At 38.0% G+C, this 25,702-nt stretch overlaps 1 protein-coding gene, 1 long non-coding RNA gene and 2 other non-coding genes across 5 annotated transcripts in view; 2 read left to right on the top strand and 2 right to left on the bottom strand.

Moving 5' to 3' along the window:
• The window catches only part of slc6a13 (solute carrier family 6 member 13), a 68,796-nt gene extending 43,733 nt beyond the window's left edge, over positions 1 to 25,063 (top strand). Inside the window, exons 9-15 of the mRNA XM_061916852.1 lie at positions 3,983 to 4,107; positions 4,227 to 4,339; positions 9,428 to 9,565; positions 13,046 to 13,148; positions 13,376 to 13,476; positions 14,343 to 14,513; positions 23,869 to 25,063. Of these exons, the coding sequence (XP_061772836.1) occupies positions 3,983 to 4,107; positions 4,227 to 4,339; positions 9,428 to 9,565; positions 13,046 to 13,148; positions 13,376 to 13,476; positions 14,343 to 14,513; positions 23,869 to 24,015 (898 nt within the window). The 3' untranslated portion in view covers positions 24,016 to 25,063. The remainder of the gene's footprint in view (positions 1 to 3,982; positions 4,108 to 4,226; positions 4,340 to 9,427; positions 9,566 to 13,045; positions 13,149 to 13,375; positions 13,477 to 14,342; positions 14,514 to 23,868) is intronic.
• Positions 446 to 24,722, bottom strand: LOC133562984 (uncharacterized). 2 transcript variants are annotated; one of them, XR_009808972.1, is made up of 3 exons: positions 24,639 to 24,722; positions 24,250 to 24,408; positions 446 to 596 (listed from the first exon to the last, which is right to left on the bottom strand). It is a non-coding gene; the product is annotated as an uncharacterized LOC133562984 (long non-coding RNA). The 2 variants fall into 2 exon arrangements; XR_009808971.1 differs by lacking the exon at positions 446 to 596 and adding an exon at positions 22,537 to 23,982.
• Positions 18,999 to 19,139, top strand: LOC133563858 (U4 spliceosomal RNA). The gene has a single exon (XR_009809142.1). It is a non-coding gene; the product is annotated as a U4 spliceosomal RNA (small nuclear RNA).
• LOC133563864 (U4 spliceosomal RNA) lies at positions 20,517 to 20,657 on the bottom strand. The gene has a single exon (XR_009809147.1). It is a non-coding gene; the product is annotated as a U4 spliceosomal RNA (small nuclear RNA).
• Positions 25,064 to 25,702: the final 639 nt, after the last annotated feature.

Raw genomic sequence — 25,702 nt, 5'->3', positions numbered from 1 at the left:
CAATATTTGAGTAGGTCCCCGGACCGTCTGTAGTGGAAAAGTTAAGAAGCCCTGATATAGTGGACCCAACACTAAATAGCAACCCCGAAAGGGACAAGTTGTAGAAAATGGATGGATGGACGGATGTATAATAATATAAATATAGAATCTTAGTGATGAAAATTGATATACTGTATTTTCCGAACTAACGGGCACTTAAAATCATTTATTTTCTCAAAACTCGACAGTGCGCCTTATAATGTACGGAATAAGTTTGGTTGAGCTTACCCACCTCAAAGCAATTTAATTTGGTACATGGTGTAATGATAAGTGTGACCAGTAGATGGCAGTCACACATAAGAGATACGTGTAGGTTTCACTGTTTGATGTGCTTCAACATAAGAATATTATGTGTGTGTATAAGGTAACACATATTATCTGGCTTTTTGTTTCACAATATTATGCAAAAGAAAATGTTCTTACCTTCTGGTACCTGCTGATCTGTATTTGGGATCTGCATAAGTCCTGAAAAGGTGCGCGTGTCCGCCTTTGTCTTCCGTAGTCGATAAGCTTCTTTTTTTTTCTCTATCGTCTTGTTACGGGACATTCATCCTCCACTGTTGAAACAAAAATGAAGCTGTTTGGCCACAATACCCAGCAATATGTTTGGAGGAGAAAAGGTGAGGCCTTTAATCCCAGGAACACCATTCCTACTGTCAAGCATGGTGGTGGTAGTATTATGCTCTGGGCCTGTTTTGCTGGTAATGGAACTGCTTCTTTACAGAGTAAATGGGACAATGAAAAAGGAGGATTAGCCCCAAATTCTTCAGGACAAGCTAAAATCATCAGCCCAGAGGTTGGGTCAAAGTTAAGTGTCAGAATCCGTGGTCCGGATCAGGTTTTGTGTTTTCGGTTAGTTTTGCACTCCTTTAGTTCCTGTTTGTGCACCTCCTGAGTTTGCTACCATGGCTACTTTTGATTTTCACCTGCCTCTGTTGTTCGGGAAGCTCAACTGTTTGTAATCAAGAGACATTATTTAAGCCTGCCTTTGCCGGTCACTCGTCCTGGCTTCTTTGTTTGCTTCACGCTGCTGATACGTGGGTATTCCCGTCTCTAGTCCTTGCTAAGTGCTAAGCTAGCATCCAGTGCCATCGGCACTTTTTTTTTTCCGTCTGGTTTTTCTGTTTTTTGGTGTTTCTTTAATGTTCAAGATTAAATCATGTTCCTACCTGCAAGTCATGTCCGGAGTGGTCCGTTTGCATCCCGGGGGAACACATTGGGTGTTCCAACAGGACCACAAACACACATCAAAAGTGGTAAAGGAATGGCTAAATCGGACTAGAATGAAGGTTTTAGAATGGCCTTCCCAAAGTCCTGACTTAAACGTGTGGACAATGCTGAAGAAACAATTCCATGTCAGGAAAACCAACACATTTAGCTGATCTGCGCCAATTTTGTCAAGAGTGGTCAAAAATTCAGGCAGAAGCTTGTGAATGGCTACCAAAAACGCCTTATTGCAATAAATTCATAAAAGAACCAAACTTCATGAACTTTTTTTGCGACCGACAAGTATCAATCAATCAATGTTTATTTATATAGCCCTAAATCACAAGTGTCTCAGAGGGCTGCACAAGCCATAACGACATCCGCGGTACAGAGCCCGCAGAAGGGCAAGGAAAAACTCACCTCAGTGGGACGTCGATGTATGAGCTCCGATCACTACATCACAAAAAAATCTTCAATCAATGTTTACTTATATAGCCCTAAATCACTAGTGTCTCAAAGGGCTGCACAAATTATTGGAAACTGAAGACAGCCATGACATCATGTTCTTTACACTTGTACGTACACTTTTGACCACGACTGAACATTGCAAACAATAGTTTTGACAACTTTTTCAAGCCTTGCAGAGGAAGATGAAGATGATAGAGTTGATTATTATCCTGCAAAGGCAGTTACTGCCATCTAGTGGAATAAATAAAGGTGCTGCTCAGGAACTATGGTTATTTTTGCTTTAGCACACACCTCAGCGACTACAGGAGTGTTTTTTGTTATTATTACATTATTAGTCGGGGGTGGAGCCGAAGCGTGGTTGGGGGCGTGGTCAGGGGCGTGGTTGGGGCGAGCAGTGGTTAAGAGGGGACGAGTATATTTACATCTACAAATCACCAACTCGAGTATTTCATATATATTTCATATATATATTTATATATATACATAAATAAATATATAAATATATATATATATATATATATATATATATATATATATATATATATATATATATATATATATATATATATATACATGTATATAATACTTGGCTTTCAGTGAATTCTAGCTATATATATTTATTTTATTACATATATAAATAAAATAAATTGTTGAATTTCAGACGGCACCTATCAAATACACAGTAATAAAAACACAGTTGTTCTACTAAGTGTACTGTGCTTGCTGGTTACTTAAAAAAAAAACACTTACCTTTCACTATTTGAGTAACCTTTGTTCTGCCATTTGCGTACTGGCGAGAGTCACTTGCCGTCAGGTGCACAACACCACATAAATCGTTGGCCAATCAAAAAGCAACCCCATAACGCTATAGCCAACATTCACAAGGAGATGGCGACAGACAACATAGAATCACTCTATTACAGATGGCGTCGCCATGGCTGTAACTTTTTCGTTCTTCTGCTTCGTGTCCTTGTGTGTGCAGTTTTTTATTAAAATCTGTACATGTTGTAACGTGATTGGGCAGGCAAGCTGTTTATATAATGGGAAAGTGGACTTGAAAACAGGCTGTCTGGGAAAGTGGACTTGAAAACAGGCTGTCCCTACTCAGGTCCGCATGGAGCTGGAGGGGGGCGTGTCCTCCAGCTCCGCTAAATCTCGGGAGATTTTCGGGAGAAAATTTCTTCCGGGAGGTTTTCGGGAGAGGCGCTGAATTTCGGGAGTCTCCCGGAAAATCCGGGAGGGTTGGCAAGTATGCCTACCGCTCCCAGTATGTATTCTTATAAATGGCATAAATGCGCCAGTGACACAATATTTTAATCAATCAATCAATGTTTATTTATATCGCCCTAAATCACAAATGTCTCAAAGGACTTCACAAACCACTACGACTACGACATCCTCGGAAAAACCCACATAAGGGCAAGGAAAACTCACACCCAGTGGGACGTCGGTGACAATGATGACTATGAGAACCTTGGACAGGACCAGGGGACCGAAAGCAATGGATGTCTAGCGGGTCTAACATGACACTGTGAAAGTTCAATCCATAGTGGATCCAAAACAGCCGCGAGAGTTCAGTTCAAAACGGATCCAAGACAGCAGCTAGAGTCCCGTCCACAGGAAATCATCCCAAGCGGACTCGGATCAGCAGCGTAGAGATGTCCCCAACCGATACACGGGCGAGCGGTCCATCCTGGGTCCAGACAAGCGGTCCATCCTGGGTCCCGACTCTGGACAGCCAGAACTTCATCCATGGCCATCGGACCGAACCCCCTCCACAAGGGAGGGGGGGACAGAGGAGAAAAATAAAAGAAGCGGCAGATCAACTGGTCTAAAAAGGAGGTCTATTTAAAGGCTACAGTAAACAAATGAGTTTTAAGGTGAGCCTTAAATGCTTCTGCTGAGGTAGCATCTCGAACTGTTACCGGGAGGGCATTCCAGAGTACTGGAGCCCGAACGGAAAACGCTCTATAACCCGCAGACTTTTTTTGGGCTTTAGGAATCACTAATAAGCCGGAGTCCTTTGAACGCAGATTTCTTGCCGGGACATATGGTACAATACAATCGGCAAGATAGGATGGAGCTAGACCAAGTAGTGTATTTGAATAATTTCTAACATTAGTTGTGCTTCGCCCTCGTGTGAAATATTTGTTAAGATGGCTGCCGGCTAGCTAACGCTTATCCGGGCTTCAACCGCGGGGGCAGCAGCCAAAGCAGTCCCGTCCATCGCCGCTTGCAGCTTTAATTGACATTTGTCATTCGTTTGCAGGGACTGTCTGTCGCTGTGCTTCCTCAACAGCGGCACCAGTTTTATCGCCGGCTTCGCCATTTTCTCCATTCTGGGCTTCATGTCGTACGAACAGAACGTGCCCATATCTGAGGTGGCGGAATCCGGTGAGTGGTTGGAGAAAACAACAACACAACAACAACACACACACGCACGCGCTGTCCATGCAACTTCTAGAAGACCAGTTCATAAGTTAAGTTAAGGTTAAGATTTGTGCCAAATCCAGGGCCAGGTTTGGCTTTTATTGCCTATCCACGTGCCGTGTCCATGATGCCTTTCTCTACTTTGTGGGCCTGCTGCTTCTTCATCATGATTGTCTTTTTGGGCCTGGATAGTCAGGTGAGACCACACACACCCACACAAAACACACAAAACACACACACACACATTATTGTATTTCTAACCATCTTGAGACCTAAAAAAAATGTCTACCTCATTAGGACCACTCTTTATAAATGTATAAAGACTTGTATTTACAACATTAATAATATATACATACTGTGCAAATATAAAACAGGTAAACTTTTAAATATTTGTTTTTATTTTTTAGTTATGTTTCTTCAAGTTATTACAGTGGGTCCCTATATAAATATGCATTTTTTTTTTTTTAACTACATTTTGGCCATGGGGGGCGCATTTAAATTTCTTACACACACTTGTTATTTCATATGTTGACCAGAGGCAGAACATTTTTAAAAGCGCCACACAGTCAATTTGAAAAATCCCTCCTTTTTGGAATCACCCTCATTTTGATAGATGTCACCAGCAGGGCTGCAAATGAGACATTGTCTACTAGATGCAACGTTATTGGGACCATGATTTATGTCCCAACTTGTTCACCGGTCCTTATATGGAAGGTACTTTTACTTGGTGATGCCCCAAGAAGTGTAGAGATACAAGAACACACGAATTATTGTATTTCTTACCTTCTTAGGACCTCCAAAAAAAATGCCTACCTCTTTAGTACAACCCTTTCTAGATATATAGACTTGTATTTACAACAATAATACTACATCCATACTATTCAAATATAAAAAAGGCAAGCTTTTAAATAAAACATGTTTTGATTTTTTTGTAAATGTTTTTAATCTGCATTATTTACTTCAAGTTATTACAGTATGTCTCTATATACATATGCATTTTATTTTATTTTTTTAAATACATTTTGGCCTAGGGGGGCGCTTTTCAATGTTTTACACACACTTGTTATTTCATATGTTGGCCAGAAGCGGAGCATTTTTAAAAGCAAATTTGAAAAATCCCTCCTTTTCGGGACCACCCTCATTTTGATAGATTTCACCAGCAGGGGTGCAGATGAGACATTGTCTACTAGATGTAACGTTATTAGGACCATGATTTATGTCCCAACTTGTTCACCGGTCCTTATATGGAAGGTACTTTTACTTGGTGATGTCTCAAGAAGTGTAGAGATACAAGAACACACACACATTCTTGTATTTCTTACCTTTTTAAGACCTTCAAAAAAAATGCCTACCTCTTTAGGACCACCCTTTCTAGATGTATATAGATTTGTTTTCACAACATTAATAGTAAATGCACACTATGCAAATATAAAAAAAGGAAGCTTTTAAATAAAAGAAAAATAAATTTAAAAAAATTGTAAAAGTTTTTTTAATCTGCATTATTTATATCAATTTATTACAGTATGTCTCCATATACATATGCATTTTTTTTAATACATTTTAGCCATAGGGGGCACATTTCAATTTCTTACACACACTTGTTATTTCATATGGTGACCAGTGGCGGAACACTCTTAGAAGCGAATTTGAAAAATCCCTCCTTTTTGGGACCACCCTAATTTTGATGTGATTTACCAGCAGGGGTGCAAATGAGACAATCTTTATTAGATGCAATGGTTTTCCATATTGGGACCATGATTTATGTCCCAACTTGTTCACCGGACCTTATATGGAAGCTACGTTCCCTTGGTGATGTCTCAAGAAGGGTAGAAATACAAACACACACATTCTTGTATTTCTTACCTTCTTGAGACCTGAGAAAAATGCCTACCTCTTTAGGACCACCCTTTCTAGATATATAAAGATGTGTATTTATAACATTAATACTACATACATAATATGCAAATATAAAAATGGTAAGCTTTTAAATAAAAAAATATATATATTTTTTTGTAAATGTTTTTTAATCTGCAATATTTACTTAAAGTTATTACAGTATGTATCTATATACATATGTATTTTGTTTTTTAAAATACATTTTGGCCAAAGGGGGCGCATTTCAATTTCTTACACACACTCGTTATTTCATATGTTGGCCAGTGGGGGAGCACTTACAGTTTTTCACACACTTGTTATTTCATATGTTGACCAGATGCGTAGCACTTTTAAAAGCAAATTGGAAAAATCCCGCCTTTTTGGGACCACCCTAATTTTTATGTATTTCATCACATTCTCTATTAGTTGCAATGGTTTTCCGTATTGGCACCATGATTTGTGTCCCAACTTGTTCACCGGTTCTTATATGGAAGCTACGTATCCTTGGAGATGTCTCAAGAAGGGTAGAAATACAAACACACACGCACAAACACATTCTTGTATTTCTTACCTTCTTGAGACCTGAGAAAAATGCCTACCTCTTTAGGACCACCCTTTCTAGATATATAAAGACTTGTATTTATAACAGTAATACTACATCAGGGGTGGGCATTACGTCGATCGCGATCGACTGGTCGATCTCGGAGGGTGTGTCAGTCGATCTCAAGCCAGGCATTAAAAAATATACATAAAAATGAGCAATCCTCAATCATACCAAGACTTCACTTTCGTCAGTTGTTTGACATTCTCGGCACCCGAGGATCTTGTGAGATGACGCTGGCTGCTGCGAGCTCATATTTAAGAAAAAAATCTCTAACAGGGCGGACGCAGAGAAACACATTTTATTTCTAGAGACTCCGTACCTACTGTCAAAACTCTAAAGACCGACTGCACAGTTCCTGTCTTCACCATAAAAGACCTGTTTCATCCTGCCTGTGCTAACAAAATAAGAGTCTCAGAAAGCTAGCGTGCACAAGCTAGCAAGCTACGGAGTTTGATGCCAATGTATTTCTCCCCCGCCCTCAGCGACCGCTTTCTCACTTGCTTGCCCACCCGCACACTCACTATCGTCACTCACCTGCTGCCAGACATTAAAGGGCCACACACATATGCAACTCTCATAACAAAGTGTTTAAAAACGAGTATGCAAGTTGGACAAATGAGATGCCAAATCCAACCACTTTCATGTGGAATTGGACAGAAAGGAGGACTTTTTTTTTCCTCCATTTGAAAATGCGGACGTTATCAGCACCACTGTCTAATTCCAATCAATGCAAGTAATAGAATTATATTTTTCATCAGAAATCTGGTTTTACGGTCATAGAGATGTTTTATGTATGCGCAAAAATTATGACTAATGTGGTAAAGCCATACTTAAATTTGTACTTTTAATTTCCTTAATGGAAAGTTCTCCCAAAACACATTTTGGGAGAACTTTGGCACTGTAACACAACATAAACACAAAAGAACAAACCCAGAATCCCATGCATCCCTACTCTTCTGGGCTACATTATACACCCCCGCTAGCACCAAACCCCACCCCCGCCCACTTCAACCGACACACGGAGGGGGTTGGGGGATTTGGTGCTAGCGGGGGTGCATAATGTAGCCCGGGAGAGTAGGGATACATGGGATTCTGTGTATTTGTTCTTTTGTGTTTATTTTGTGTTACAATGCCGATGTTCTCCCAAAACGTGGTTTCATTCTTGTTTGGTGTGGGTTCAAAGTGTGGCGCATATTAGTAAGAGTGCTAAAGTTGTTTATGTCACAACCCTCAGTGTAACCTGTATGGCTGTTGAACAAGTATGCCTTGCAATCGTTGGCGTGTGTCTGCAGAAGCCTCATATGACATGTGTCTGGGCTGGCAAGCTGTTTGAACGTGTTGTAGAGGGCGCCAAAGGCAGCACCTTCATAGGATGCCCTTTTTATTAATAATAGAGGGAAATTCTGCAAACATTTGGTAGTATCTCAGAATATTCGGGTGGGTTGGCTGTCAAGCTGCAACTCGTGGGGCCCGCTATCATTAAGTTTGCATATTAGGTGCGGGCCGCATGTCTGAGACCCCTGATTTGAACATTGCACATTGTCTTCATGAAAGAAAGGAATCTATTTGTGTTAAACATGCTTGTATTATCATTAAACACCATTAACTTGTTAACAAAAATGTCTCTTTCATAAATAAATAAATATAAATTATAAATAGGAATGAGGTAGATCTCCCCTCGACTTGGTCAATTGAAAAGTAGCTCACCTGCAGAAAAAGTGTGAGCGCCCCTGTACTACATACATAATATGCAAATATAAAAACGGTAAGCTTTTAAATAAAAAAAATTATTTATTTTTTTGTAAATGTTTTTTAATCTGCATTATTTACTTAAAGTTATTACAGTACGTATCTATATACATATGTATTTTGTTTTTTAAAATACCTTTTGGCCAAAGGGGGCGCATTTCAATTTCTTACACACACTTGTTATTTCATATGTTGGCCAGAGGGGGAGCACTTACATTTTTGCACACACTTGTTATTTCATGTTGTCCAGAGGCGGAGCACATTTAAAAGCGAATTTGAAAAATCCCTCCTTTTTGGGACCACCCTAAATTTGATGTAATTCACCAGCAGGGGTGCAAATGAGACAATCTTTATTAAATGCAATGGTTTTCTGTATTGGGACCATAATTTATGTCCCAACTTGTTCACCGGTCCTTATATGGAAGCTACGTTCCCTTGGTGATGTCTCAAGAAGGGTAAAAATACAAACACACACATTCTTGTATTTCTTACCTTCTTGAGACCTGAGAAAAATGCCTACCTCTTTAGGACCACCCTTTCTAGATATATAAAGACTTGTATTTATAACAGTAATACTACATACATAATATGCAAATATAAAAACGGTAAGCTTTTAAATAAAAAAATATATTTTTTTTTTGTAAATGTTTTTTAATCTGCATTATTTACTTAAAGTTATTACAGTACGTATCTATATACATATGTATTTTGTTTTTTAAAATACATTTTGGCCAAAGGGTGCGCATTTCAATTTCTTACACACACTTGTTATTTCATATGTTGGCCAGAGGTGGAGCACTTACATTTTTGCACACACTTGTTATTTCATATGTTGTCCGGAGGCGTAGCACTTTTAAAAGCAAATTTGAAAAATCCCTCCTTTTTGCGACCACCCTAATTTTTATGTATTTCATCACATTCTCTATTATTTGCAATGGTTTTCCGAAGCTACGTTTTCTTGGAGATGTCTCAAGAAGGGTAGAAATACAAGAACACAAACACACACACACACCAATGTGTGTATGAGATGCATTCATGGGTTCCTGTCTGTAATAGTTTGTGTGCGTGGAAAGCCTGGTGACGGCCATGGTGGACATGTACCCTTCCACTTTCCGACGTAAACACCGCAGGGAGCTCTTCATCCTTGCCGTTGCTGTGGTCTCCTTCCTCATGGGCCTCATTATGCTAACCGAGGTAAGGGGGAACGGGGTACTATTGCAGGCGCCGGCCGAATTACATCCGTTCACGTAAAAAAAAAAAAAAAACGGGGACATGTTTCAATAACTTTGTTGCGTGTGACGTCGCGGATTAAACAAACACTTGGCGAGGAAACAGGCACAAAAGCAGCAATCAGAGCGGACTCAGCCAAACCGTCTTTAGGTTTTACCGCAATTTTGCATGCCGCGGAGGAGGGAAGTAGGCCTCCTCGATGCACCATTTCCCCATGCTAATTTACCTTGGATTTGACATAGAGATGCTACTGATTAGCATTAGCGATTTTACATGGCGATTTCAACACCCTCAAATCTGGTAATGATAACTAAAACTAAAATGCACAATATAGTCAAACAGTACTTAAGAAGTACAATGCTTACAGTTTAAACACTTTGTAGGGACTAGACTGGCACATTCAGCATCATGGCAAAGACTACTTCCTGGCAAGGCAACACGCCATATGTCTTGAAAATTGCAAATGCATGGAAATACTACAAAATAATACTCGCAAATGTAATAAGAAAACAAAATATAACTACTTGACAGAAGAGTTATAATCAGATGATTTTGATTTTACTATTAAACAATTAACGTTTATTAACAAACACAAAATTATTATAAATTGATACCATACAGTACTAGCATCGATTCCCAGGTCCTGGGACTTGGGCCCGTATCGGTTTAGATGAGAAAGGTAACCATCTCTATTTACTGTACTCCAATATCACTTTGATGATTATATACAATGTTCAACGTCTGGGGATCAAAATAAAACAATAACACGGGGTTATGAATATTATGGTATATGTCATCTGTATGACTCTAGGCAGGCCAGCAAAATTCTGAGTATGTTTTTTTTTTTTCAATTTCAAGTTGCTAACTCTAATGGTGGAATCAACAGGGAATGATCAGAATATTCAGGAATAATTTACAGGAATAAACTCCAGAATTGCACATAAATTGGTTTATTATACATAACCAGAATTGTTCATGTTTTAAAATGTATTATTATTAATGCTATTATTATTATTATTATTATTATTAATAATAATATTTTCACCATGCGTAGTGTATCAATCATTGGTACTTTAACTTTTAACATCACTATTATTATCATTAGTATTATTAGTAGTAGTATTATAAGTAGTATTATTAGTTGTATTATTATCAATATTATTATTATCTTTATTATTCTTATTAGTATTACTATGATCCTGTATTAATAGTATTATTATTTTTGTTATCAATATTAACATTTTTATTATTTTAATCATTATAAGCATTATTATTATTTTATTTGTATTATTATTATTATCATTATTATTGTTATTCTAATCATTACTATTACTACGATCCTTATTATTATCATTATCATTAATATTATTTTTTTGTTATTATAATTAGCCTTTTTATTATTTTCATCATTGTAATTATTATTATTGTATTTGTATTATTATTATTACTATTATATTTTTATTAATATTATCATCATTATCATTATGTTATTATTAATACTTAATTATTATTATTAATTTACAATTCATAATAATATATTATTATTATCATTATAATTATTACTGTTATTATTATTATTATTATTATAAACATTATTTTTACTTTTATTATTATCATTTTTATTATCAATATTATCATTACTATAATTATTATCATCATTATTATTTGTATTATAAATACAATTTTAAATATTGTTATTATTGTCGTGTGAATGTTGTCCATCTGCGATGAGGTGGCGACTTACGCCCATGTGCAGCTGGGATAGGCTCCAGCACCCCCTACCACACCAAGAGGGACAAACTGTAGAAAAAGAATGGATGGATGTTATTATTATCATTATTACTATTATCATTATCAATATTATTAACATTAATATTACTACCATTATTATTATTGTTAATATTATTGTCATTATTATTAATAGTATTATTAGTATAATCAGTGGTAGTATGATTATTAGTTTGGCCCTGCGATGACGTAGCGACTTGTCCAGGGTGTACCCCGCCTTCCGCCTGATTGTAGCTGAGATAGGCGCCAGCGCCCCCCGCAACCCCAAAAAGGGAAAAAGCGGTAGAAAATGGAAGGATGATTATTAGTATTATTATATCAATATTAGTATTATCATTATTGTTATTATTATCATCATTAGTATTGATATGATCATTATTATTATTATCATTAAAATTAGTAGTATTGTTATTATTAGAGGCATTTTTATTACTTTCGTTATTATTACATTGTTATTAATAATACCATTACTATTATCATGTTATTGTGATTGTTACCATCATTATAATTAATATAATTATTATTGCTATCATTATCATTCGTATTATTATTGTTGTTGTTATTATTGACATTTTTATTATTTTTATTATCATCATTATTATTATTTTAGACTTAGACTTCCTTTTTATTGTCATTCAAATTTGAACTTTACAGTACAGATAAGAACAACATTTTGTTGCATTGGCTCATGGTAATGCAGGACAAAAACGCAATAAGGTGCAGATATAAATAAATTGATTACTGTACAGATAAATATATTGCACTTTTGCATATGCATCCACGTTTATGGATGTGTGTTATATTGTCTTTATATTCCAGCGAATCAATCCATTTTGGGGGGAGTTGAGGGGATTATTATGATGCGTTCAAGAGTCTTATGGCCAGAGAGAAGAATTATTATTATTGTAACAATGTAATAATTATAATTATTACATTGTTCTTAATATTATTATCATTATGTTATTATTATGTTATTAGTTTTATTCTGTTATCATTATTATTATTGTATCATTATTATTATTATTATTATTGTATCATTAATATTATTACATTTATTATTTTAAACATTAATTATTAGAATTGCAATTATTATTATTAATATTATTATTATTTTAATCATTTTAATTATTATTATTATCATCATTATTAATTGTATTATCATTAATATGTGTATTATTATTAATATTATAATTATTGTTATTATTATCATCATTATCCATCCATTTCCTACCGCTTATTCCCTTTCGGGGTCGCGGGGGGCGCTGGCGCCTATCTCAGCTACAATCGGGCGTTGAGACACTAGTGATTTAGGGCTATATAAGTAAACATTGATTGATTGATTGATATAAACATTATTATTATTATCATTATCATTATCAACAATTATATTATCATTTTTATATTATTATTAATATTATTATATTACCGTTATTATTATTATTATTCTTTGAAACATTCTGTGCGCCAGCAAATGACAACTATCTTATTAAAAGGTGTTTCCTTGCACTGATGAAAATGATTAACATTTGCCGTTGCAATATAAATAAACATTGATTGATTGATTGTGTGTGTGTGTGTGTGTGTGTGTGTGTGTGTGTGTGTGTGTGTGTGTGTGTGTGTGTGTGTGTGTGTGTGTGTGTGTGTGTGTGTGTCCAGGGAGGAATGTACATCTTCCAACTCTTTGACTACTACGCAGCCAGCGGCATGTGTCTGCTCTTTGTGGCCATTTTCGAGACGGTTTGCATCGCGTGGGTTTATGGTGAGCGGGAAAAGTTATTGTCTAGTTATTGTAAATGTTTTTGTTATCACTGTCTAGTTATTGTCAATATTGTTGTTATTACTGTCTAGTTATTGTCAATATTGTTATTATTACTGTCTAGTTATTGTCAATATCGTTATTATCATCTTGTTATTGTCAATATTGTTATTATTGTCTAGTTGTATTGTTGTTTCTCACCTGTCCGTGATGGACGTTTGAGGTTGCAGGCGCGGACAAGTTCTACGACAACATCGAGGACATGATAGGCAGCAGGCCGGGGCCTGTCATCAAATACTGCTGGATGTTCTTCACTCCTGCGACCTGCTTTGTTGGTTCTACTCTCTTTAGCACCCTCTGGTGGTCATTATGCATTACTACACCTTGTCTTATTCACCCCTGCGACTTGCTTTGTTAGTTCTACTTTCCTTAGCACCCTCTGGTGGTCATTATGCATTACTACACCTTGTCTTATTCACCCCTGCGACCTGCTTTGTTGGTTCTACTCTCTTTAGCACCCTCTGGTGGTCATTATGCATTACTGCATCTTGTTTTATTCACCCTTGCGACCTGCTTTGTTGGTTTCACTCTTTCTTTAGCACCCTCTGGTGGTCATTATGCATTACTACACCTTGTTTTATTCACCCCGCGACCTGCTTTGTTGGTTCTACTCTCTTTAGCACCCTCTGGTGGTCATTGTGCATTACTACATCTTGTCTTATTCACCCCTGCGACCTGCTTTGTTGGTTCTACTCTTTCTTTACCACCCTCTGGTGGTCATTATGCATTACTACATTGTGTCTTATTCACCCCATGTGGCCTGCTTTGATGGTTATTTCTTTAGCACCCTCTGGTGGTCATTTTGCATTACTACATATTTTCTTGTTCACACCTGCGACCTGCTTTGTTGGTTCTATTCTCTTTAGCACCCTCTGGTGGTCATTATGCATTCCTACATCTTGTCTTATTCACCCCTGCGACCTGCTTTGTTGGTTCTACTCTTTCTTTACCACCCTCTGGTGGTCTTTATGCATTACTACATCTTGTCTTATCCACCCTTGTGACCTGCTTTGTTGGTTCTACTCTCTTTAGCACCCTCTGTTGGTCATTGTGCATTACTTCATCACGTCTTCACATTACTGCATTTAGAGGACCGATGTTTTCATCAAACTAAAAGTGTGTTCTTGTTCATTGAAGGGAACTTTTGCCTTCGCTTTGATCAAGTACTCCCCTCTGAAATACAACAATGAATACGTCTACCCCTGGTGGGGCAACGCCATCGGCTGGATGCTCGCTTTGTCCTCCATGTTGTGCATTCCTTTATGGATGGTCTTTCAACTCTATTACACACCTGGGACACTGCGACAGGTGCGACTAACAAACACAATTAAAATCTAATTTTTTTTAATGATTATATATATATATATATATATATATATATATATATACATATATATCAGGTGTCGGCAACCCATGGCTCTTTGATCACTCTGATGTGGCTCAGCTGTTAAATTGCCGACCCTAACGATTATTCTGTGAGGTTTTCGGATTTTAGTTTCTCTCTCAGAAATCACCCGGGGATGACATTCTCCAATTTACACCTGGACTTCAATACTGAGGGTGTGCAGTGATAGCGAAGCCTTTAACCTCCTCTAAAACAAGTTGTCACACCAGCATTTACATCACGAAATCAACGTGCTACTAGTCACACTTTAAACTTCAGCCTCTGTTAACACACGTAAGGGACTGCAACGCATACTTGGTCAACAGCCATACAGGTTACACTGAGGGTTGTGATATAAACAACTTTAACACTCTTACTAATATGCGTCACACTGTGAACCCACACCAAACAAGAATGACAAACACATTTTGGGAGAACTTTGGCACTGTAACACAACATAAACACAAAAGAACAAACCCAGAATCCCATGCATCCCTACTCTTCTGGGCTACATTATACACCCCCGCTAGCACCAAACCCCACCCCCGCCCACTTCAACCGACACACGGAGGGGGTTGGGGGATTTGGTGCTAGCGGGGGTGCATAATGTAGCCCGGGAGAGTAGGGATACATGGGATTCTGTGTATTTGTTCTTTTGTGTTTATTTTGTGTTACAATGCCGATGTTCTCCCAAAACGTGGTTTCATTCTTGTTTGGTGTGGGTTCAAAGTGTGGCGCATATTAGTAAGAGTGCTAAAGTTGTTTATGTCACAACCCTCAGTGTAACCTGTATGGCTGTTGAACAAGTATGCCTTGCAATCGTTGGCGTGTGTCTGCAGAAGCCTCATATGACATGTGTCTGGGCTGGCAAGCTGTTTGAACGTGTTGTAGAGGGCGCCAAAGGCAGCACCTTCATAGGATGCCCTTTTTATTAATAATAGAGGGAAATTCTGCAAACATTTGGTAGTATCTCAGAATATTCGGGTGGGTTGGCTGTCAAGCTGCAACTCGTGGGGCCCGCTATCATTAAGTTTGCATATTAGGTGCGGACCGCATGTCTGAGACCCCTGATTTGAACATTGCACATAGTAATAAAACTCTGTTTGCAGTATTATTTCATTTTAAATTTCAAAATAGATTTGTGGCTCCCATTGTTTTCTTTATTTTGTGAAACGGGTCAAAATGGCTCTTTGAGTGGTAAAGGCTGCCGACCCGTGCTCTATACGGTACTTACTAGCAAACAATGAATAACGAATAGGTGATAAACCTGTATACAGTGCTTACTAGCAAACAATGAATAAGGAATAAGTGATAAACCTGCATACAGTACTTACTAGCAAAAAATAAATAAGGAATAGGTGATAAACCTGTATACAGTACTTACTAGCAAACAATGAATAAGGAATAAGTGATAAACCTGCATACAGTACTTACTAGCAAACAAGAAAGACAAGCTTTTGTAGGCTAATCGAAGCACGTAGATTTACCAATAAAAAGTTAGTTTACGCAAATAAAAAGCAGTTACATGCCAAGCGTCATTTATAGCATTGCGCTTTTAAAAATCGAACGATTTACCTGACCATCGATGTTGTTAGCCTGTCAACAACAACAACAAGAGGGCATGTATAGCAGACAGTAGAAGCTAGCTGTTAGCTTTAGCATAACAACAGCCAACAAGCACTTCCGCTTCAATGAGTCATGTGACCTACAGTTCTTCACAAGAGGCGTTCACGGCGCATGGAAATCTCAAATTAGAAATTAACATTTTTATTCGAGGGGGAATAAACGGCAAAAAAAAATGGATGAATGGGTGGACTCGCGAGTACTCCGAATACATAATACGATAATAGACCGCCCATTACACATTGGGACTTGGGCAAATCGAAAACGGCGACGTTGTGGGATTCTCCATGGCACTAATTCACTTCTTTTGGCTAACCAGCAGATTTTTTTACTCTAACTACTTGTTTTTGGTATGTTAAACGCTTAAAATGTAAAACAAACAAAAAAACAAAACACACACAAAAAATTCAGATTTTTTTTCTTCTTTATTATTTTCTTAAAAGACCAAAATAAATGATGAAAGTGACTCAAAAACGACAACGTTACAACAGACGGTGTGACACGGGCGTCCTCTGGCGTCCATTTTCCTAAACGGAAGTGACGTCACTCTCGGGTTACACTTACTATTTTTATTGCGCCCTTACTCACTGTGTAGTTGTCTTTTATTTGTGTATTGTTAATGGAAAAGCGGATGTAACGTCGATAACTAGCAGCTTTTGACTCTTACACATGTTATTTATATGTTTAAAGGGGGACATTATCACCAAACCTATGCAAGCGTCAATATATACCTTGATGTTGCAGAAAAAAGACCATGTAAATGGGTGAATTTTGGCAAATCAAACGCCTTTCTGTTTATCGGTCTTTTAGCGATGACGTCAGAACGTGACGTCACCGAGGTAACACACCCGTCATTTTCATTTTCACATTACAAACACCGGGTCTCAGCTCTGTTATTTTCCGTTTTTTCGACAATTTTTTGGAACCTTGGAGACATCATGCCTCGTCGGTGTGTTGTCGGAGGGTGTAACAACACTAACAGGGAGGGATTCAAGTTGCACCACTGGCAAGAAATCTGCCGCCAGACCCCCATTGAATGTACCAAAGTGTCTTCACATTTGACCGGCGATGCTAAGACAGACGTGGCACAGAGATGTATGGATAAACTGCAGATGCATTTGCAACGATTAAGTCAACGAAATCACAAAGGTGAGTTTTGTTGATGTTGTTGACTTATGTGCTAATCAGACATATTTGGTCACGGCATGACTGCCAGCTAATCGATGCTAACATGCTATTTACGCTAGCTGTATGTACATTTGAAACTAGATACCCACATATAATGCAAAACAAACACTTACCAATCGACGGATTTAAGTTGCTCCAGTGTCACAAGATGCCAAAGTCCTGATCGTTTGGTCTGCACATTTTCCCGGCGATGCTAATAAGGCAGCCATATATGGGCCACTTCATTAGGTACACCGGTGCTATGGGCGAATGGCGTCAATAGCTATTCGCTCAATAGCTTCAATTTCTTCTTCAATTTCGTTTTCGCTATCTGCCTCCATACTCCGACCATCTGTTTCAATACATGCGTAATCTGTTGAATCGCTTAAGCCGCTGAAATCCGAGTCTGAATTCGAGCTAATGTCGCTATATCTTGCTGTGGTAACCGCCATGTTGTTTGTATTGGCAGCACTGTATGACGTCACAGGGAAATGGATAGTCGCATCGCAAATAGCGAAAATCAAGAACTTTAAAGCTTTGTTTGGGGATATTCCGGGAGGTGTAAAATTTTGAAAAAAACTTCGAAAAATAAAACAAGCCACTGGGAACTGATTTTTATTGTTTTTAGCCCTTTTGAAATTGTGATAATGTTCCCCATTAACGCTTAAAAAGTAAAAAAGAAAAAAAAACACTTACAAAAAATACGGATTTTTTGTTCGTTGTTATTTTCTTAAAAGACCAAATTAAATGATAAAAGTGACTTAAAAACGACATTACAACAGACGGTGTGACACGGGCGCCCTCTGGCGTCCATTTTTATAAACAGAAGTGACGTCACTCTCAGGTCTCTGGTTACGTTTTCTATTTATTTTTGTATAGTTAATGCGGAAGCGGATGTGACTTGGCTAACCAGCAGCATTTGACTCTAACTACTTTTTTTTCGGTATGTTTAACGCTTAAAATGTTAAAAAGAATAAAATAAAATAAAAATTACAAAAAAATGCAGATTTTTTTTGTTCTTTATTATTTTCTGAAAAGACCAAACTAAGTGATGAAAGTGACTCAAAAACGACAACGTTACAACAAACGGTGCGACACGAGCGCCATCTGGCGACCATTTTCCTCCACGGAAGTGACGTCACTCCCAGGTCTGAAATGGCACGTATTTCGAACGTTTGCCTCTCGACCAAACGGAAGTGTCTTCTTTACGAGCTGTTTGAAAAAGTCGTTTTCCCCTCGCCGAATTTACTCTATAACAGCTTAATAATTATACTTAGTTTTGGTGACCTTTACTTAGCAGAAACAGACAAGTATAAACTCAAAGCGAAACGTCAATCGATGGCAGCGGACGACGACCCCCCCTCACTTGACGGACGACTATCCATCGGTATGACTGATTGTTAAGTGGTGGGGTCCCATCAGGCATTGCGACACAAAGCGAGTCGTATAAATACATTTTAGCTGAATGTGTTGTAAACACAGACTTTGACATTAGACAATGTCGGTGTAATATGATTTAGAGAACATTATATTGTGATTCACTAATCAGTTCCAATATTGGCCATGATTGTGAAGGGTGTGGTGGATAATCACCACCCTCAAAGTAACTTTACTATGGCAGCCTTGCTCAGTGGCAGTATCGTAGCCCATGAAGTTTATCTGAGGTGTGATAATTGCTAGTTGAAAACTTTACCCAATACCCCGCCTGGATGACCTGAAATATGGTTAGCGATGGCAATTTTTGACAGTTCCTACGGGGGACTATCTTACTGTTCAAGACAAAAGTGAATATAATCTAACAATAGTATAAGTACTGTTCAAACCAAGAAAGAATACTGCCTCACCATGTCATAGTGTTTTACACACATGCACTCCCTAACAACTGTTTGTGCAGATGCAGGAGTACCAGACTCGTCTACAAGTATCAGAAGTTTGATTAGTAGATATTGAATTGACACAGTTACAATCACTTGCAACCATCAGATTGTTTGGTAACTCTTCAATTACTTTATTACACTAAACTACATTTTAGTGGAGCTCAAAGGAAATGATCACACCTAATTGTACTGTACAGTGTTAACTTTCTGATCAGATATTGATGCTTAGTGCAAATATGCCTGATGTGTCTGTTGAAATGAAAACAGTTGTGTGTTTGCAAGTAAGGACATAGCATCTAAAGAACAACATGTGTGAAAAAAGAGCAACAAATTGGAATGTACTAATATACCGCGACCCCAAAAGGGACGAGCGGTAGAAAATGGGTGAAAAAAATAAAAAAATAAATATATATATATATATATATATATATATATATATATATATATATATATATATATATATATATATATATATATCGAGAGGAGCCAGATGAGGTGGTTTGGGCATCTGGTCAGGATGCCACCCGAACGCCTCCCTAGGGAGGTGTTTAGGGCACGTCCAGCTGGTAGGAGGCCACGGGGAAGACCCAGGACACGTTGGGAAGACTATGTCTCCCGGCTGGCCTGGGAACGCCTCGGGATCCCCCGGGAAGAGCTAGACGAAGTGGCTGGAGAGAGGGAAGTCTGGGCTTCCCTGCTTAGGCTGCTGCCCCCGCGACCCGACCTCGGATAAGCGGAAGATGATGGATGGATGGATGGATGGATGGATATATATATATATATATATATATATATATAAAACCATCCATCCATTTTCTACAGTTGTCCCTTTTAGGGTCGCAGGGGGTGCTGGAGCCTATCTCAGCTGCATTCGGGCAGAAGACGGGGTACACCCTGGACAAGTCGCTACGAATGTCCTGAGTAGTCCTGGGTTCAATCCCGGGCTCGGGATCTTTCTGTGTAGAGTTTGCATGTTCTCCCCGTGACTGCGTGGGTTCCCTCCGGGTACTCAGGCTTCCTCCCACCTCCAAAAACATGCACCTGCGGATAGGTTGATTGGCAACACTAAATGGTCCCGAGTGTGTGAATGTTGTCTGTGTTGGCCCGGCAAATGAGATGGCAAAACGTCCAGAGTGCCCAAATACAGCTGAGATAGGCTCCAGCACCCCCATAATTGGACTAGTAATAGAAAATAGATCAGAAAACGTATAATTATAAGGTAAATATTAGTTGAATACTTGTTTTGTACAGAAGAGATAGTCCCCTTAGAAACTGTCAAAAATTGCCATTGTCAACTATATTTCAGAACTTCCAGGCGGGGTATTGGGTAAAGTTTTCAACTAGCAATAATCGCGCCTCAGATAGACTTCATAGGCTACAATACTGCCACTGAGCAAGGCTACTTTTCCCATGTTACTTTGAGGGTTGTCATTATCCACCACACCCTTCACAATCATGGTCAAGATAAGAACTGATTAATGAGTCACAATATAATGTTCTCTAAATAATATTATACAGACATTGTGTCAAAGTCTTTGTTCACAACACATTCAGATATATATATATATATATATATATATATATATATATATATATATATATATATATATATATACAGAGGTGGGTAGAGTAGCCAGAAATTGTACTCAAGTAAGAGTACTGTTACTTTCGAGATTTATTACTCAAGTAAAAGTAAGGAATAGTCAGCCAAATATTTACTTGAGTAAAAGTAAAAAGTATGTTGTAAAAAAACTACTCAAGTACTGAGTAACTGATGAGTAACCTGATTACGGCAACAAATAATGCACAAAAACATAAAAATAGCAATGAGCAAATTCAGAGCCAGGAATATCTCTTAAGCAACTAAAACAATAATATATATTAAATAATAGTACATTAAAATAAAATTTAAAAAATGGCACATTGAGCCACAATAACTTAACAGCACCATAGCCTCAGTAGGCATTCATTGATTTGATTGATTGATTAAAACTTGTATTAGTAGATTGTACAGTACAGTACATATTCCGTACAATTGACCACTAAATGGTTACACCCCAATAAGTTTTTCAACGTTTATCAATTACTTAGTAAATGACCAAGTCGAGGTGATCTACCTCATATACATACACACACACACACACATCATTTATACACACACACATCATACATACACACACAAGTCATACATATATATATATATATATATATATATATATATATATATATATATATATATATATATATATATATATATATATATATATATATATATATATATGCATATATATATATATGTATATATATACATATATACATTTATATATACAGTATATCATTTATATTTATTTATTTTGCCGTTTTTGTTCACATGTTGAAGGTGTTTTAATGAATATACAAGCATGTTTAACTTATAGATTCCTATCTTTCATGAATACAAGAATATAAATTGGTGTATTACCTGATTCTGATGACTTGCAATGATTGGACTCAGACATCCACGTTTTCAAATGGAGGAAAAAAAAGTTCCTCTTTTCTGTCTTATACCACATGAAAGTAGTTGGTTTTGGGCATCTTATCTGCCCAGCTTCCATATTCGTTTTTAAACACTTTACAAGAAATACATTGGCGGCAAACTCCGTAGCTTGTCAGCTTGTTTGCGCTGGCTTTCGGAGACTCTTATTTTGTTAGCGCAGGCGCGATGGAGCGGCACTTTTATTGTGAAGACAGGAACTGTGCGATCAGTCTTTAGGCTTTTGACGGGAAGTACGGTTGAAATAAAAAGTGCCTTTTTTCCTTTACACTTTTGATTGATTGATTGAAACTTTTATTATTAGATTGCACAGTACAGTACATATTCTGCACAATTGACCACTAAATGGTAACACCCCAATACTTTTTTCAACTTGTAAAAATCGGGTCATGTGACCGCCTGGCTCTGTTTGATTGGTCCGACGTCACCAGTGACTACATGTGATTGGTGAAACGCAGGCATGCGTAGATTCTACTTTGAAGCTCTGTCATTAACCAAAACAAACATTAATAGATCGATTAAAAAAAAGTAGCGAGTAGCGAGCTGAATGTAGATAAATGGAACGGAGTAAAAGTAGCGTTTCTTCTCTATAAATATACTCAAGTAAAAGTAAAAGTATGTTGCATAAAAACTACTCGTAAAATTAAAATTTATCCCAAAAGTTACTCAAGTAAATGTAACAGAGTAAATGTAGCGCGTTACTACCCACCTCTGTATATATATATATATATATATATATATATATATATATATATATATATATATATATATATATATATATATATATATATATATCCATAGAAACCCCGTTTCCATATGAGTTGGGAAATTGTGTTAGATGTAAATAAAAACGGAATACAATGATTTGTAAATCCTTTTCAACCCATATTCAGTTGAATATGCTACAAAGACAAGATAAGCAGGGTCCATATAAGCGTCTATGAAAAAGACGGCGCTTAGATGGCAGCATATGTTGTTCCAAAACCTGTATGTACCTTTCAGCATTAATGGTGCCTTCACAGATGTGTAAGTTACCCATGCCTTGGGTAACTTACCATCACAGATGCTGGCTTTTGAACTTTGCGTCGATAACAGTCTGGATGGTTCGCTTCCCCTTTGGTCCGGATGACACGATGTCGAATATTTCCAAAAACAATTTGAAATGTGGACTCGTCAGACCACAGAACACTTTTCCACTTTGCATCAGTCCATCTTAAATGATCTTGAGCCCAGAGAAGCCGGCGGCGTTTCTGGATGTTGTTGATAAATGGCTTTTGCTTTGCATAGTAGAGCTTTAACTTTCACTTAAAGATGTAGCGACAAACTGTATTTAGTTACAGTGGTTTTCTAATGTGTTCCTGAGCCCATGTGGTGATATCCTTTAGAGATTAATGTCGTTTTTTGATACAGTTCCGTCTGAGGGATCGAATTTCACGGTCATTCAATGTTGGTTTCCGGCCATGCCGCTTACGTGGAGTGATTTCTCCATATTCTCTGAACCTTTTGATAATTTTATGGACCGTAGATGTTGAAATCCCTAAATTTCTTGCAATTGCACTTTGAGAAATGTTGTTCTTAAACTGTTTGACTATTTGCTCACGCAGTTGTGGACAAAGGGGTGTACCTCGCCCCATCCTGTCTTGTGAAAGACTGAGCATTTTTTGGGAAGCTGTTTTTAGACCCAATCATGGCACTCAGCTGTTCCCAATTATCCTGCACATCTGTGGGATGTTCAAAATAAGTGTTTGATGAGCATTCCTCAACTTTGTCAGTATTTATTGCCACCGTTCCCAACTTCTTTGTCACGTGTTGATGGCATCAAATTCTAAAGTTAATGATTAGTTGCGGAAATAAAAATGTTTATCAGTTTGAACATCAAATATGTTGTCTTTGTAGCATATTCAACTGAATATGGGTTGAAAATGATTTGCGAATCATTGTATTCTGTTTATATTTACATCTAACACAATTTCCCAACTCATATGGAAACGGGGTTTGTAAATTGAATTAAAAAAAATGCACTCACTGCACATCTTTCGGAACATAGTCTGAAGGTTTGACTTGACTCCTTCCTACCAGCGCCTCGCTGTCCTGACCACGCCCGCCGTCCCTACACGCCAGTCCCGGCAGGAGCAGGAGAAGTTGTTGGACTGCGGCCATGATCACCTCCAGCTGAAGGCCAAGGACGGCTACCTGCGCGTGGACGACAAGGAGTCCCACTGCTAGACTTGCCAACGGGGAGGTCAAATGCAATACCTCAAGGGGGCCACAGACTTTTGGGGGCTGACCAGTTACTGTACTTACTGTACTGTGCCTTTAACACGCGGCGGGATACCACCCACTTTCATTGTCTGCTTTCTAAGGAAGCATTTTGTATCTTATTTTTACTCCCAAAAAGCTTCCTCATCTTGTTGACAACAGGACTGATTAACAATGATAACAATGTTAATAAACACTCACTTCTTTAACTATTCAAGTCTTTCACTCCTGAAGGTTCATTTGAAGTGTTCTCCTGAGACGTGTAGAAGTGCCGACTCAACACCAGGTCAATGAAGAGAACTTTGTTGGAGGCTTCACCTTTTACTTTGGACATTTCTTCAGAGACAAGATGGAGAAAAACTGAAAAGAACAAAGAGACACAAATTATTATAGCCTCTGTACATATTTGTCTGCAATGACATACAAAATGGAACTGTAATGTCCCAACATGTCCAGCAGAGGGAGACTCCCGTATCTGCCTGAATGACGTGAACACATTGTATCTAATTTGACAATTCTATTCAACATATCGGAAATATTACACTTTTTTAACGTGTCTGACATTTTTTAACTTGTTAAAGACAACTTACGGCATTGCTTTGTGTAGGGTGGCAACAAAAATGACTACAGAAGACCGCGACATGTACAACTTGCTTTCGGACGAACACCGGAAGTGAAACCAACAGGAAGTCATTTAGCGGAAGTGACGTTATCTAACTGCTGTTTACCGTTTATAGCAAAATAAATATAAACAACTTTAGCTCCAAATGGGATATGATAGGGATGGATCGTTATTGTCATTGCAGCAAGTACAACAAAACTTTGTTAAACAATTTGAAAAACTTATTTGGGTTTTACCATTTAGTGGTCAATTGTACGGAATATGTCCTGTGCTGCGCAATCTACTAATAAAAGTTTCATTTAATCATTCAAACCCGTTCAAGATGAGACAAACTAACACTGTACAAGAGTGATCCCCAACCACTGGGCCTCAGAATAATTTTATATATATATATTTTTTTTTTTTTTTTTAAATCAACATAAAAAACACAAGATACACTTACAATTAGCGCACCAACCCACAAAAAAACTCCCTTTTTCATGGAAAAAAATAATAATAAAAAAAATGAGGGGATCTGGTTTGGTGGCTGCAAGACTAGGTCTCTGCTTTTTGCAGAGGATGTAGTCCTGATGGCTTCATCCGGCCAAGATCTTCAGCTCTCACTGGATCGGTTCGCAGTCGAGTATGAAGCGACAGTCCATGGTTCTCGCACAGAAAAGGGTGGAGTGGCATCTCCGGGTTGTGGAGGAGACCCTTCCCCAAGTGGAGGAATTCAAGTACCTCGGAGTCTTGTTCACGAGTGAGGGAAAAGTGGATCATGAAGTCGACGGGCAGACGCTGTATTGATCCGTTGTGGTGAAGAAGGAGCTGAGCCTGAAGGCAATACTCTCAATTTACCGGTTGATCTACGTTCCCATCCTCACCTATGGTTATGAGCTTTGGGTTACGACCAAAAGGATAAGATCAAGGGTACAAGCGGCCGAAATGAGTTTCCTCCGCCGTGTGGCCGGGCTCTCCCTTAGAGATAGGATGAGAAGCTCTGCCATCCGGGAAGGAACTCAAAGTAAAGCCGCTGCTCCTCCACATGGAGAG

This window comes from Nerophis ophidion, linkage group LG12 (genome assembly GCF_033978795.1).
Source record: "Nerophis ophidion isolate RoL-2023_Sa linkage group LG12, RoL_Noph_v1.0, whole genome shotgun sequence".
Lineage (NCBI taxonomy): Eukaryota > Metazoa > Chordata > Actinopteri > Syngnathiformes > Syngnathidae > Nerophis > Nerophis ophidion.
Note: the sequence above shows the minus strand (reverse complement) of the source record. Positions and strands in the feature narration are given on the sequence as shown.